This window comes from Ursus arctos, unplaced genomic scaffold (assembly GCF_023065955.2).
Source record: "Ursus arctos isolate Adak ecotype North America unplaced genomic scaffold, UrsArc2.0 scaffold_2, whole genome shotgun sequence".
NCBI classification, from domain to species: Eukaryota; Metazoa; Chordata; class Mammalia; order Carnivora; family Ursidae; genus Ursus; species Ursus arctos.
In genome coordinates this window covers 77908365-77924757 of record NW_026622874.1, presented here as the reverse complement: position 1 = coordinate 77924757, position 16393 = coordinate 77908365, and the positions used below count along the sequence as shown (strand labels likewise).

Sequence of the window (16393 nt, the reverse complement as noted above, 5' to 3'; positions counted from 1 at the left end):
TGACCGAGAAGGAAGTCTTTCAATAGTTGAACAACAATCCCTCTCAACTGACTAAACCTAGTGTAAGAAAGGAACCATGTCAGCCATCCTGGTTTTATACCTCATGGTGCGATGAGAGTGGACTGAAACCCATTTTACAGATGCTGAAAGTGAGGCTACAAGAAGTGAAGAGAAAATGGCTCATCTGCGGCAGAGCTGGTACGCAAACCTAGGCCTGACACAGATGTAAACGGACAGAATCTTTAAACACCTCGACAGAGGAGACCCGGTCCGGGGCTCAATCCCCTGCCTACCTCAGGTTCTCCCCGCCTTCTGCACACTCGTGGTTCAGCTTGTCGGGAAGGCCGGACACAAAGTCCTTCAGGTGAGCCAGCTCCAGGGACGTCCAGACTTCCTCATCTGAGTACCGGCTGAACGGGTCCAGGTTCATGCGGAGGGAACCCGAGAACAAAACAGGGTCCTGTTTGGGGAGAAGACAGCAGATGGCAGGTGAGGCTCACGTCATGATGCCTACACCTGGGGCAAACAGGTGCAACGTGAACAGTTCTAACCAGAATCGCTCAAGATGGGGTTCCAGCGTTCCTTGGGATCACTATTTCTGGAGATGTTAGTAATTGGGGGAAAAGGTTTGGAAAACTCTGGGTTAAGTGAAATAAAATAAACTTCTTTTGGCAAGACTTCCCAGAGCTTCCAATACACGGAAACTTCTGGAAGGGAGAAGCAGCACGGGTAATTCCTAATCGTAAAGTACTGTGGATTCCTCCCTGTTCCCTGCCTCCTAAAGAGAATCTTAGAAGAAATTTTAGATAAAATAACAAGACAAGGCAACACATGAGGGAATCACACCTACAGCAATCAGCCTAGAAAATTCCTATTTCTTGCCTGGCTCTTGGAAGGCTTATTCCTGTCCTGAGTGGAGCCGGCAGGAGTGAAGGAATGATACCCGGTTAGTTCCCACTGTGATTTATATCCTAAGAGGAGATTCAATGGCAAAGAGACAGTATCATTTCAATGAAAATAATAAAGGAGGAATACATCTACATTTGTCCCGAACACATACACACATACATCATAGTGCGCCCCACTCCCGCCCTCGGTGCACCCAGACCCCACCTGCGGGATGATGGTGATCTTGAAGCGCAGATCATGTAGGCCAATCTTGGCAATGTTGATGTTGTCAACAATGATCTCCCCCTCAGCAGACTCATTGATCCGGAACAAGCCCAGGGTCAGGGACGACTTCCCAGCTCCCGTCCGCCCCACGATGCCAACCTGTGGGATAGGAAGGGCCCAGGGTGAGGTGAGGATGCTCGTGTCTGGGGGTTACCTCCCGCCTGCCCCCCACACAGGGCCCACATTTCAGGTGTCTGCCCTAAAGTCGTTCAGTCATCTGGCTGACCCGATGCCCACCATATTCCTCCCTGTCGGCAGCTTCCCAGGGACACTCCTCCAGGAGCTGTGTTGGCCAAGGGTCAAGGACTTCCTTCTCGGGGAGCCTTCCTTCTCAGTGGGTTAACTGTCTGCCTTCAGCTCAGGTCATGATCCCAGGGTCCTGAGATCGAGTCCCATGTCGGGCTCCCTGCTCAGTGGGGATCTGCCCCTCCCTCTCCCTCTGCCCCTTCCCCAGTTTGTGCACGTGAACTTTCTCTCTCTCTCAAATAAATAAATAAAATCTTAAATTAAAAAAAGGGCTTCCTTCTCTGTGCCTCCTCTTCTTATAAGTTAAAACGATATTCAGCTCTTTTGATAAGTTAGTACAGACCTCCAAAGGCGACAGGGCTCAAGGAGAAGGTATTTTCAATAAAGCCTTATTATTTTCAACTCTAAATAATGTTAATAATCAGGCATTTTCCCCCATACTGTTTTTCAATCCTTTGATGGTGAGTTTCTCATCCCGAGCTGTCAAAGTAGCTCAAAGATTCAAGCAGATACCCCTGCACACCCTCCCTCCATGCCAGCTGCAGAAGCAACAAGACGTTAGGGACAGGACCCGGTCTCCACTCATCCTCTCTTCAGGAAATGGGGCTCCCTGCTCAGTGGCCAATGACTGACATTCCTGACATCCAATTACAACTCTTGCCTTCTCATCTGGGCTCTTGAAAGGCAGGCCTCCTCCAGCCTCTAACAGAAATGTCACAGAGCTGAGTCTCATGATGGAACATAAGCCATACAACCTCAGCGAGAACACCACCTACTCTGTTCATCCCCTTGTTATAAGTTAGAGAAATTATCTCATGGGAATGGAACATTCTGAGCCTTGGGATAAGAATGGTTTAGCAAACACGTATGTTCAGAGATGAAAGAAACCCTGTCCTCTCCTCTGGCAGACAGCCAGGAAGACCCTTCGTCTGATTCCTGAGGAGGGTCTAAGGGTCTCAGAGGAACGACATCTTCCAGGAACAGCTTGGGACTAGGAATACATTCCAGAATTCTGACAACTTCACACGTTCACTGAGCCATCCCTAGTAGTGATGATGGCATCTTTCTATTCTCGAGGTGGCAAACTCGAATGCCTACAGGGGCCAAGTAGGCACATATGTGAGCTGGGGAGGGACCGGGTGAGCTGGGAGGCTCTCGTCTAGAAAGAACCAGGGAGGGAGTAAAAGCCCAGTGTTGTTAGATGTACTGATGTTTCAAGGAAAGCAGGAAATTCGGGCGCCTGGGTGGGCTCACTTGGTTAGGCATCCAATTCTTGATTTTGGCTCAGGTCATGATCACATAGGGTCATGAGCTCCAGCCTTGCGTTGGGCTTCACACTGGGCATGGAGCCTGCTTAAGATGCTTTCTCTCTCCCTTTGCCCTTCCTACCACCATAAGCGTGCATGCTCACTCATTCAGAAAAAAAGAAAGAAGAAATGGATTTTTATATAAGACATACCATATTTCAGTATTTGCAACGCATTCAGATCTTTTTCAAAACGTACCTGCAGGCCTCATCTGGCTCCCCACTAACAGTATGCAATGCGGCTGGGAAACTCTAGCAGCTTCTACTTCCACAAGCCCCTCCCAGAAAAGGCCACGCTACCCCACGGAATTGGACTTTGATAAACTGAGGAAATGATGTGCCTGGTTATACCTGCCTGGTTGCAAGCGACGCCCTGCTATGAACGGTTAGGGGAAACGAGGTGCACCCACCTTTTCCCCTCCATCTATGGTGATGTTGATGTTTTTGAGAACCAAGTCCAGGTTTTCTCGGTAACGCAGGCCGTAGTCTCGGAATTCCACTCGGCCCACCTGAGGCCAGTCACTGGGCGGAGTCATCTCCTCCACTCGCCAGGGAGCCTGTGGGGGGGGGGGAGGGCAGGGTAAGGAATCTGAGGTCCGTCTCAGGAGCCTCAAGGCTACAGGTGAGCTGGCTACACATCCGCTCTGACCTCATCGCCCTCCTCTGGCTCCCTCTGCTCCCCACGAGGCTGCACTATTCCTCAAATGCACCTGCGTGCCCTGCTTCTGGGCCTCTGCACCCTGCCTGGAAGGCTCTTCCCCAAACTCCCCTCTGGGCATGCTCCCTCACGTGCTGCTGATCTCGGGGCTATTCAGCCCACCCCCTGGCTCTGTGCCCCCATCACCTCCCCTGCTCCATTCTCCCTTACACCACGTGGCACCTCCTAGCACTTGAGGTGTGCTTTCATTTGCTTATTCTGTTCTCCATGCCCCCTGGAATGTCCACTCTATGAGGACAGGTTCATTCACTGTTCACTGCCATACTCCAGGGCCCACAGCACACAGCAGGGACTCCACGAATATTTACGGACTGAACTGATCAATGAGTGGTCTTCTCTGGACAGACACAGGGGGAAAGGTGTTACTCCAAATGCCTCCTGTGTGTGGAGGGCACTATAAAAGGAATGGCTAATGCTTTCCAAGATCACTGTCACATGACCTCATTTAATCCACACTATAGTCCCATAAGTGGGGTCCTTGCACAGGAGGAAACTGACACAGAGAAGGTAAGTCACTTGCTCAGGATCACACAGCCCTTATTTCTGAAGGGCTTCTTAGCTCAGTTCAACATTTCCTTAGCGCTACAACTGGATGTGCTCTGGGCCAGGATTGGGGCTAGCTTAGGGGAAGCTGAGAAATGGAGAGGATGAAAGAGAGCTTTCATCCTTTCTCCCCCATAAACTTGCTATATTAATTTTTCTTTTTTTTTTTTTACAACAAGCATATATCCCTTTTATAAATTTAGGTATATAAACGAAGGGAATAAGCTGTAAGAACATGGAGGGCACTGGAGAGAAGTGGATGGAACTTTCTAGCTAGAAAAATATATTCTATATAAACACATAAATATATATTTTTAGCAGTGGTAAGACCCTGAATGATCTTTACTTTCTTTTGTATTTTTCAAATATGTTATTCTAAAAACATAAAAATAAACAATTAAAAGAAATAAAAACATGGTACTTTCTAAAAAATAAACTTTATTTCATATTTTAAATGATGAACTACATGGCAGGTGAATTAGATCTTAAAAGCTGCTGTAAAAAAAAAAAATTTGGTGCAGTGGGAAAACCCCTTGTGTAATACATACTTATTTCCACAGGGGGCGCTCACACCACTCTGAATAATGCTCTCTGATGAAGTGGGACCTGGTTCACCAGCGTGAGAGCGTTAAGGATGGGGCATAGCTCATCTCTGCAGATCCCTCAAGACAGTTTTGACCAGGCCCCTGGTCTCATTCCCAAGGGGCACTTTCTTGGGAGGCAGTGTGCCAATGGCACAGATGCAAAATCTGGGTGGGCCATTTACCAGCCATGTAATCTTGGGAAAGTAACATAACCTTGTTGTCTGTTTCCTCACCTGTAAAACAGGGCTCATGACAGAATGGGAGTTACGAGGCTACGGGAAGGCTGTATGAATTACTCCATGTCAATGTGTGCTACAGGGCCTGACACCCCTCCGAGGGCACAGTATGGGTCGCTATCATTACTGGTGGTGGGGGGGATAGTGGTGTCTCCCCAGGCATTATTGTCCTATGGTTATGATCACTACCATCGCTGCAGAAAAAGGCAGTTTCTGCCAATGCAGCGCTGAAGTCTGGACACTGGGGCCCTACTCCCAGCTGTGTGACCTTGGGTCAGCCATTGTCCCTCCCTTGGCCATCCTTTGCTCCATCTATAACATGGGGACATTGGTTGAATAACTTCAGGGCTCCCTAAACTTGGGTCAAATCCTTACCGCTGGCGTCATTTTTACAATATCCACGTACTAAGCCTCTTGTTAGTGACTTTCCATGCTTTGAATCATCTCATGGGTACTTAATTTTTAAACTTAAAAGAGGAAACGAGTGTCTCATTTTCCATAACAGAAGTCCCCCATACAAATACGTGACAAGTAACAGAAGACAATTCTTGCTGAAGAGGACGCCCGTCGAAGGCACACAGGTTATGGCTGTGTGGACTGTCCGGGTTAAGTTACACAGAAGAGGTCAGGAGAGGCCAGGCCGGGGGCTGGCTTTACCTCTTTCTCCGTTTCTGAATACTCCTTCAGCCTCTCCACCGCCACAATGTTGGTCTCCATCTCGGACGACATGCGAACCAGCCAGTTCAAGTACGTGGTCACCTGCGGGTGGAAGGGTCACATGGAGCTTCTAGAGTGAGCACAGGTTGCCTTATCTTAGGAAAGTAATTATGAATTATGGAATGTGTTAGGTAAGAAAGGTCCAGAAAACATCAACCTTACGTATCGCCATCACCCGGACGGGCTACACTGTACTGAGTAAGTAAACACATTTCAAAATAACCCCTGGGCCACATAAGTCATCAGAAAGGTCATCAGAAAATATTGCAAACTAGATGGTAAAGGGAAATACCATGTATTCAAATTTGGGTGACCAAGCTAAAGCCGTGACAGGAGGGAAAGTCATAGACAGATCTGCATTTTTCCTACAGCTGGAGGCATCCTGTTGGGTCTTCAAGGGGTTTCCTTGACTAATGGGGGAATCCTGGCCACGTGCCTCATCTCCCCCCCAGCGCCAGTGGGTCACCGGACTTCTCAAACGCCACTCAGCCCCCATCCGCTCCCCCAGCTCCTGCCCAGATTCAAAGTAAAGGTCCAAGAACCTGACGACTGACTCCCCCATGAAGAGAATTAGAAAATCCAGCTGAGAGCCCCACCTCTTACCTGCAGTGAGTATGACACGGACAGGCCCACCAAGCCGGCGCTGAGACTGTGCCTGGAGATCACGGCGAATAGGGCAGCGAACAGGACGATGCAGTTTCCTACACACTCCAGCCGCACAGCCAGCCACCTGTCCGCAGACACACAGGTGGACAGACAGACAGACAGACACACACACCTGGAGTCAGCTTTCCAGAGATCCGATTTCTGGTTCAAGTTGGGGGGGAAGGGGGCACTTTGCTAACTGCAGTAATTTCCCTTAGAGTTCCCGAGAAAGGCCTTCTCTGTCCGCTCACAGGGGAAGGGTGGCTAAAGGGACACGGCCTTGCTACTTCCTCATTAATCGGACAACCCCAGGGATTAAAACAGAGTTCTTCAGAATCCGACTTCCCAGGAAACTGGAGCTTGCCTTGTTAAGAACCAAGTTTTTCTCACTGGAAGCTTTAAAATATACCCATGTATACCCATCTTTAAAATGATGTCCTGGAAAATTCCTAAATACTAAGAAGTCATCAACTGTAAGAGGCACCACTGATTTAAAATAGCCTTCCCTTGGGGATGCCTAGCTGGTGATCTCATGAAGCCAGATCGGTGGAGCGTGCGACTCTTGATCTCGGGGTTGTGGGTTCGAGCTCCACACTGCGTGTAGAGATTACTTAAAATAACCTTCTCTTGGCAGGAAAGGGGGGGGAGGGAGAGAAATAAGCTACTATTTTCAACGTAGCTGTAATGTTTCCAGAGCCAGATCATCCTCCTTTAAGAAATGTTAAAATGTATTATTTTACCTTTTAAAGTATAAAAAGATATATTATTGGTTTAAAGCTAACTTCTGTAAGATATCCCATGGCATTAAGAATACTAACATTCTGAGGTATAAAGCAGTTTAGGGAAATGGGGATGTTGATCTTTTTGTCACTCTAGCCCTTAAGATCATGTGACTGGTCCTCCTGGGGGTGTGGCTTCTCCCAAAGGCAGAGCCAGATCTGACAAACTCTCTAAGAACTCTTCAGAGGAAGGCAGGGTCTCCGTCAATTCATGGTCTCCCTGCCTCATCTTACATTAGAGGGTTATATTGTGTATGACGGGCTGACGGCTGGGTAGGATGGGTCGCTTCCAGGGTGCTGTCACCCCCTCCCCAGAATTTTCTATCCCACGTCTCAAAACACATATCAGGACTTGAGTGAAGAAGGTACCCTTTTAGGGATCAATCACACACTTTTCTGAATTTGATCAACAAGGAGCAAACTTCTGTCCCTTCTTTTTGGCTGATGCTATTCATCCAGTCATGATCTTTTGGGCACGGCAATTTCACGTGGGCCAACCTAAGACTGGGGAATGGCTTCCCGGGCTCATCACACGGGGGTGGGCGTGACCACCCCTCCACCGAGAGCCAGGACACAAAAATACTGGCTGAGTCTGCCCGTCACAGATGAACTTGTATCTTCAGGACAACGGCTAATGGAGAGCTTCGGCAATATTTTCTGACTCCGGAACAACTTGGCCCCGGCCCTTACCCAACGCTCGGAGCTGCAGCGCTCCTGTCTGCTTTCGATGGTCATTCTGTCCTGTCCTCCCGCCAAGTCTAACCAGCCTGTGTGTGAGGGCCTGAGCCTGGCTTCACACGCTCCTCCTCCAGGGATGAGGGTGAAGCTCTTAGTCCTCCACCTCCCCCCACGGGGCCTCGTGCGCCCACCTGTTGGCCACGATGCTGGGGTAATAGGCCTTCTGGTTCTCGTCCACTTTCAGGTCACTCTGGCGGATGAAGCGCTCCTGCTCCTCGAAGGCGCGGATGATGCTGACGCCCAGCAGGGTCTCGTTGAAGTGCGAGTACACCGGGGAGCGGCTCACCGACTCGAGGCGCTTCAGCTGCCGCGACGAGGCCACGTAGAACCTCTGGGGGACAGAACGGAGTCGGCAAGGCCCCCGTGGCCGAGTCCCTGGGGCTGCGCCGGAGACAGCCTGGACCAGCACGTCACCTCCGGGAGGCGAAGCGCCGGGGCCGGGCTGCTCTTCGCGGGCGGCTGTGCTCACTGCATGCACAGGGGTGACAGCAGGGGCGGAACGGGGACAGCAGCAAAGGCACAACCGTGACAGGAACTGAGGCTCACGCAGAGCCCACCCTCCTAGCAGAATTGTTTTTAATTTTTTTTCCCCAAGATTTTATTTATTTATTTGAGAGAGAGAGAGAACGAGCAGTGGGGAGAGGGAGAGGGAGAAGGAGACTCACCGCTGAGCAGGGAGCCCGAGGCGGGACTCGCTCCCAGGACCCTGGGATCATGCCCCGAGCCGAAGGCAGACGCTTCACCGACTGAGCCAGCCGGGCGCCGCAGGCCTAGCATGGTTGTAAGTACTTTCACAGACATCGGCTCACTGAGCTCTCACCAGAGATCCAGCAGGCGCTCGCTCCTGCTGACGCTCAGTAAACCGAGGCACAGAGAAGCTCGCTGACCTCTCCCGAGGTCATGTCGCTACGAGCGGCCGAGCTGGGGCCTGGACTCGGACAGGCGGGCTGTGAGGGGCTAACCTGTGTGCTCTACAGCCTCCCCGAAGCCACTCACCTCCAGTGTTTTATGGCCCCAGTGGCGTGGCTTTCGGCACAGGTTTTGAGGACAACCAGGCCTCAGTTCAAACCCCGACTCCACCTGATGCCGTGGGCAGATGCCATCTGCTCTGCTCCTGCCCTAAGCAGGGCAGAAGGAACAAAAGCACCTCGCCCACTGGAAGCTTCGAAGAGCCATGAACAGAGGACAGCCTGGTCATCTGAGGACACAGTTCTTGTGGCCTTAGTCTCCCTATCAGTATCCCCATTCCAGACGTGCGCAGGATCCCACGTAACTGCAGCCACTCCACAAGCGGCAGAGGTAGACAGGTGAACAAGACCTGGAAACACAGGGTGGACAGCAACACGGCCTCCCCGCCTCCCAGAGCCGTTCTGGGGCAGAGACCTCCCACAGAGAGCAGGAAACCTAACAGGGGTTCTGAGGTCAGCAGCTTCTTTCTGGACGGCAGTGCACGCGGTAATCTGAACCCACACTTGGGCGGCCTCCTGGGCCCCAGCAACTCTGTAAGCTAACCCAGGACTATGCCAACCCGGGCAGCCCCAGGACGGTGGCTCTGCCAGTCCCCGAGGACAGGTCAGGTGACCTCTCACTGCCGTGAACAAACCGGTCGCCTCGGCCCTGCGGGATGTGCCGTGTTACCCTCAGCTGTGACACCGCCTCTCCTAGGCTTTCTTGCTAAGCATCCCGGATGGAAGTCATTCCCAAGAGCTTGCCCTGCTCAACGCACTCCACTTCTCATGCGCTCAGAATTGCATTTACTATACAAAGCTAACCTGAGACGTATTTGTGTTTAAACTCAGGTTTGTTTGTTTTTTTTTTTTTTAAATAACTATTAGCTTCCCTTTTAAACTCCATTCCAGGAGACATAATCCACCCCCCAGACTCACCTTACTCTTTCAGAGACCAAGTGCCCAGTGCTCGTGAATAAAAATAATGCTCAACACGCACCTGCCTGAGCCACTCAGCGGGCTGTGAGCTAAGGTACCCGGACCTGTGGCTGGGAGGTTATCATGGAGGCCAAAATACTCCCCAAAGCAGAAATGCCTCCTTCCGGCAACAAGGAAGCCCCAACACAACTCCACGTCGTCTTACCTCTTGCATCACCTTTATATAAAAATGACTTGCTTGTGAATTAAAACAGTAAGGGATACCCATTTAAAAATTTGGGGGGATGATATAGATGGAAAGATTAAATAAAAACTAAATTATGGGGGTGCCAGGTGGTGCCGTCAGTTAAGTGTACAACTCTTGGTTTCGACTCAGGTCATGATCTTTGGGTCCCTGGGATCGAGCCCCAGATGGGGCTCGGTGCTGAGGGCAGAGTCTGGCTGGGATTCTCTCTCCCTCTGCCCCTCCCTCCCAGTCTCTCTCTAAAATAAATAAATAAATCTTTTTTAAAAATTACATTATGTCTATTATTCTGACATAAGCACTAAGATTATGACTACATAAGACTGAGATTATTAGAATCTCAGTGTACAACCTTTAGATCTTTTCTGAGGAAAGAAAACATATGTACATCTAAAACCCACTTTTTAATCAAGATAGAACATACATTTCCATCACACTGGAAAATGTACCAAATCTTCACAGCGTGATGAATTTTACATTTATTTACAACTGCACACCCACTACCTGACCAAAATCTAGAACATCTCCAGCATCCCAGAAAATTCTTGCATCCTCTGGGTCAAAACTCCCAAGCTGTTTCTAGTTTAGGGCTACCACAAACCAAGACGCTAAGAGCATTCTAGCACCTTTTTTTTGTCCTGGATGTATTCTCTCATTCCTTTTGCATATACATTGAGAGGAGACTGCTGGGCTGTAGAATAAGGGTATATTTAGTTAAAAACCATTAAAGAAAACCACAAGCAGGGCACCGGGGTGGCTCAGTTAGTTAGGTGTCCGGCTCTTGGTTTTGGCTCAGGTCATGATCTCGAGGTTGTGGGATCGAGCCCCGCATCAGGCTCCACGCTCAGTGGGGGAGTCTGCTTGAGATTCTCTCTCCCTCTCTCTCTCCCTCTCCCCCCACTTGCATACTCTAATAGATAAATAAATCTTTAAAAAATAAAAATAAAAAAATTTAAAAACCCAAATTCTCTCATAAACCCAACCCTTATTTTCCTTTCGCTGCTTCCCTTCCCAGCCATGCACATGCGCATTGTGTTTGCTTAGAAATATTAACAATGCGTATACAACAGGATCCTTTGCTGAACTGTCTTTGTTTTTTAAAAATAAAACCGGTGGTATTACAACAGCGTCTCCCTCATCGTCCCCGTTAACGGACAGCAGACCCGGCCACGCAATGGCTGCACATGGGCTCCAGGTGTCCTGCTGCGGCAGCTACGTGAGTCGCCGCTAACATAGCGTGTGGCTTGTTTTGTTCTTTTGACTTGGGCCCCTCAGGGAAATGTACGGCCAGGGTACAAACACGGGTCATATTTTCAGTAAATGCAGGATGAGTTTCCAAAAAAGCTGGTACCAGTTTAAGGAGAACACAACGAGGGCACGAGAACCAGACCCACTCACTCTGGTTCCACCTGTGTTCATGCTCGCCAGCCACTGGGCCGCAGCGTGCTGGAGTCTGGGGGCTGGCCGGCTGGACCAAGGCCTCCAGGCCCCACGTGAGCAGCCACAGCGCAGCTTGATATAGGGGGCACTTCGCGGTTCTCACTCTTACTTTGTGCTGCAGTCATTGGGTTCCCATCTAATTTGCTGTCCCCCACCAGGAACTGTGCTGCAGCTAAGCTTTTCAGGGCAAGAAGGGGCAGGGCAGCACCGTGGTCACCAACACAAGCTTTAGGATCAGACAGATGTGAGTTCGCACTCCCAGCTCTGCCACCAAGGCCTTAACACGCCCACCTACAGCTGCAAGCACAGTTTATGCTTCAGTAACCTAAGGGACCATGAGGACTCAGCTGTCACACACTCCCTTGCTCTGTTCCCCATCCTTGGTCCTCTTTTCTGAACTACAGATTGATGGCTGGAGCTCCAGCAGCCATCTTGGGCCATGAGATCAACTTAAGAATGAAGTCTTATACAAAGATGGGAGGACAAAAAAAAAGCAGCGATGGAGTCCAGGATATTAACAGACTTGTGGAAATGCTATACCAGCCCTGAATGGCCCACCTCTACATTTCTACCATGAGAGAGAGAGACAAACATCTATCCTGTTTAAGGTGCTGTTATTCACATCTCCACTTTCTGCAGGGGGCTTAGGACCTAAAAGTTTTCTGAGAACTCTCTTAATTTTAATAATCAATTTTACTAACAGTATTATTATAAATTATTAATACTATTATAATGAATTATAGCTCCGCTCCCTTTGATAGGTAGTTAAACCTGACAAAAACAAATTGAAGCCTCCTCCAGCAAATCCCCAACAGCTCCGCACTAGGGAAACGGCCAGATGAAATGACCCCTTAACTCACATAGAAGTAGCGTACACAGCAGGGCCCCTCCTGCACGCCGAGACCCCACCTCTCACCTGGACGAAGAAGTAGATGAGGCCCAGCGGCGGGATGATGATGGCAGCGATGGGGGTGGCCAGCAGGATGATGATGCAGGCGCCGATGACGCTGAACAGGGAGCCCATGAACATCTTGATGACCTGCGGGATCATGGAGTCCACCGTGTCCAGCTCCTTGGAGAAGCGGTTCACCAGGTTCCCGCTGGGGGTCCGCTCGAAGAAGCTCATGGGCGACCGGAGGACGTTCTGTAGCAGGTCCACGTGCAGGCGGCGGGAAGCGAAGATCCCCCCAATGGACACCGCCATGGAGTAGCCGAACACCGAGATACCTACAAATACTCTCAAGGTAAACACCACGATGGGACAAGGGCCAAGCTGGGGGCGGGGGGGTGGGCGGGGAGCAGCCATGTGGATGCAACAGGCCTGGACTCTCAGCTTCTAAGAATGATGATGAGGAGGAAGAGGAGGACAGTAGTGGCTATTACTTACTAAGGACTCACTACATATTAGACACTATGCAAGAGTGTTACATGAATCTACGTCTCACACTGACTCTGTATAAATCCTCTTAGCACCCCTTTTACAGAGAGAACAACACTCGTCAAGACAGGTGAACTCCTTTGCCCTCCAGAGAGTCAGCCAATCGGAAGCAGAGCTAGGGTTCCGACCCAGGCAGCCTGCTCCAAGGTCATGCTCTGAATCTGTGTACCACACTCCTCTAGACCAGTGCCATGCAAAGAACTTTCTGTGATGACGCCAGCGTTCTGTATCTACGCAGTCCTGTGTGGTAGCCTCTAGGCAGCTGTGGCTACCGAGCACTTAAAAGGTGGCTAGTGGCTACCAGAGTGGACAGCTCAGGTCCTAGAACAGATGCTGCTGCTGTGTGAGCCCAGGTAAACATCACACCCTCCCTGTGCCCCACCTTCCCGCAGTGACAGCTCGAGGCCAGTCCTTTGCCCTGTGGTTAGGGATTAAGAAATAGAAGAAATCCATGTCTGCTCTTCTGGAGATGATGAGACATCTGTGGCTCCCCCACACCACCCACAGCAGGGCACCTGTTCTTTGCAAAGATTTCACAGGGATGGAGAGATTTAACTCAAGGAAGCAGAGGCTAAAACGGTGGGCTCTGAAGCCAACAGGGCCAAATCCCGTCTTTGCAACCTACCAGCTGTGCGATCTTCCCACAAGTCACTCAGCCTCTCTGCACCCCAGTTTATCTGTGAGATGGGGACAATGACACTTAGCTTATAGCACAGTCCAACGTAAAGGGCAACGTGCTTAGTGCACAGAAAGTACTCAACAATATCAGATACACGTGTTTATGTCTATCCTTACGTATCAGACACTGAATGTACGTAGGTATGTATAGATGCCCGCTGTTTCACGAGCACCTGGACACACAGCTCACGTACCGTGTAGCACAGTGATTACGAGCACGGGCTCCTGGGCCAGAATGCCTCATTCGATGCCAGCTCTGACATGTACTTGCTGTGTGACTTTGCGCAACTTACTTAACCTCGCTGAGCCTTAGAGTCTCAATTTCTAAAATGGGTAAAATAGCTGCTACCTCTTGGCCCCGTGCTGCAAAAACACAGAGAAGTGTTGAGAACCTAACCAGGCACCAAGGAAGGGCTCAGCAGACATCAGCTCTTACTAATAATGCTGACATGTTTGGGGACCTTCCTGGGCCCACAGAAAGGGCGAACAGGGTTTCTCAACTTCGTCACTGCTGACATTTGAGGCTAGATCATTCTCTGTTGTGGGGGCTGTGCTGTGCACTGCAGGGGTCTGGCGACATCCTTGGCCTCTGCATGTTGGTAACGCTACCCCCACTCTAAAGCTGTGATGGCTCTAAGTACCTCCAGACGTGGCTAACTGTCCCCCGGGGACAGCACAGTCTGCACTGAGAACCACCAGCATAAACCAATTCCCACCCTCAGACAGCAGGTAGGAGTCCACAAATGAGACTTTACAGAAGCCCCATCACCCTCGCAGAGCAGCAAGAAGCAAAGGCCCTTGCTTGCCAATGCTTGGGGTGGGGGAGCTGCCTTTCTCAACTTTCGCATCTGTAAAATGGGCACATTAGACCTTCTCTCTGTCTCCCAGGGTCCTGTGAAACAAAGCATTCAAGAAATATTCACTCTACAATATCTGACTGTCTATTAAGGGATAGGTACTGTTCATGTGACTTCAGCTTAGTTTGGGGGTCCACGAAACCCTGACAAATGGGGGGACTCGACTCCATAATAAGACACAGAAGAAGAAACAGTTTCAAATGCCTAAATTGGGCAGGCAGGGCAGGATGGGAAGGGGAGGGCCCTCACCTTGCGAAATGCCCAGGGCTCCATAGACACTCAGCCGGACTTTAGTGTGCTCCTGGGTCCCATTGACGATGGGGTCATCTGTCCAGAGGCTGAGCCAGTAGTTAGAGGCCAGAGCCGCAACGTTGTTACACAGGAAAAGGAAGATGCTCAGAAAGGAGATGAAAAGTCCGATTGCCTTCATGTAGTCCCAGTACACGGACAGCTTGACCTGCAGACCAGGCGAGAGCAGGCACTTTGCAGGCTGCCCACACCAGCGCCCCCCCGTGGTCAGGGACTCCAGCAGCAGCTGGGCCATCCTGTCCCCCCAGCCTATGCTCATACTCATGGCACATTCCCCTTAGTTATCCGGCAAACAAAGTCAGTAGGAGATAAAGTCAAGATCTCTGCCCTCACGGAGCTTCCAGTCAAGTGGCAAGACAGGTTTTCGGCAGCCAGATAAATGTGTAATTATGGAGAAGAGCTGGGGCAGTGCAGGATTCCACAAGAGTATAAAAGTGGGCAGCTTGACCTGAGAGGTTTTCCCTGAGGAAGTGATGACAAAGAGTTAACTAACCAGGTGAAATGGAAAAAAAGGCACTCAGGGCAGAGGGAGCGGCATGTGTAAGGGCCCTGGGGTAGGAGCGAATGTAACATGTTACGGGAAATGAAAGGAGGCAAGTGTGGCTGGAACAAGATCGAGCTGGAGAAGTAGTGCTCAGACAACACAGGGGCTAGGAGATCCTGTTTAGGATTCTCAGCTTTAGTCCAGGACCATCAGGACGCCATCAAAAAGCAAATGGGATAGAGTGGCATGTTGCCAAGCACCCAAGTGTTTCCTCCCCTCATTTCCTCTGAACAGCGAACACCAATTCCACATCATTTCCACTGGCTTCCATTGGCTGGTGCTCACTTAGCCTGTTCCCCAGCAACACGAGGTGCCAAGACTTCTTCCACCCCCATATTCCCTGGAAGTTCCATGAGGGCTAAATAATGATGTGTGGTCGTCCAAAGGGCTGCCTGATCTCAACACCAGAGGCCACGGCCACCTGCTTTGGGCCAACACTACACCCACCTGCCTGGCTTGGCTTCAGCCAACACCAGGTATCCTTCCTTGTGTATGTGCTCATTGGCATTTCAAGCTTTTCACGCTGAATTTTGGGTCACAAAAATCATTTGTCTGAATTACAGCCTGGTTGAAAGGTAACAGGTGAAAGGCCAGAGGCCTCCTACGTCACTGAGTGCTTCTTTCTGACTTTTCTGTTTTTCAAACTGAAATAGTGGGGGGAGGAGGTGTCCCAGAATTGTGATGTTTATTGTCACCATTTGGCTTCGTCACGAAGCCAAGCAGCCTGCTGATCTGCAGATCCCAGAATTACACTGCAGGACTCGGGGACTCCTCGTGAGCAGCAGACACGGCGGGCGTGGGCTCAGAAATTTCTGAGTGTGAACTCTGGGTCCGACTCAGACAAGTGACCAGTCTGTGTTGCTGGTATAGAAAAGGCAGGCAACACTGGGACCCAGCTCCTCTGGGTGGTGTGGGATTACATCAGGGTGAAACAGGGCTGACAGTGCTTCTCTGGTCCTTGATTTGTGGTCGTTACTCTGGCTCCCGAGAGGACCAGCAAGAGCAAGGAGGGAGGATGCACTACAGCCACCTCTGCCCCTGGCCGTGGTTGTGAGGGGAAGAGGAGAGAAGCAGCCTGGAACAGAGGGTTCTAGAAGGTTCTGGATGCATCCAGGGAGATCCACGAAAACAGTGTCCCAGTCTCTCATTCCTGTTCCACTTCTCACGGGTGGCTTGTTTATGCATGTACTTCTTCTTCTTCTTCTTGTTTTTTTTTTTTAAAGATTCCATTTATTTATCCGACAGAGAGAGAGAGAGCCAGCAAGAGAGGGAACAGGGAGAGTGGCAGAGGAAGAAGCAGGCTCCCAGTGGA

At 50.4% G+C, this 16393-nt stretch overlaps 1 protein-coding gene across 3 annotated transcripts in view; it reads right to left on the bottom strand.

The window, feature by feature from the left end:
- ABCC1 (ATP binding cassette subfamily C member 1) overlaps nucleotides 1-16393 on the bottom strand; it is a 131215-nt gene that overhangs the window by 3163 nt on the left and 111659 nt on the right. For 2 of the 3 annotated variants that reach the window (XM_026520254.4, XM_044391560.3), the window contains exons 22-29: nucleotides 14478-14685; nucleotides 12172-12482; nucleotides 7817-8016; nucleotides 6127-6253; nucleotides 5464-5565; nucleotides 3136-3282; nucleotides 1114-1272; nucleotides 294-460 (exon numbers count right to left, since the gene is read on the bottom strand). In XM_026520254.4, the coding sequence (XP_026376039.2) occupies nucleotides 294-460; nucleotides 1114-1272; nucleotides 3136-3282; nucleotides 5464-5565; nucleotides 6127-6253; nucleotides 7817-8016; nucleotides 12172-12482; nucleotides 14478-14685 (1421 nt within the window). Of the gene's footprint in view, nucleotides 1-293; nucleotides 972-1113; nucleotides 1273-3135; nucleotides 3283-5463; nucleotides 5566-6126; nucleotides 6254-7816; nucleotides 8017-12171; nucleotides 12483-14477; nucleotides 14686-16393 lie in introns of those variants that run through there. The other variant, XM_057315452.1, reaches the window with a different exon arrangement.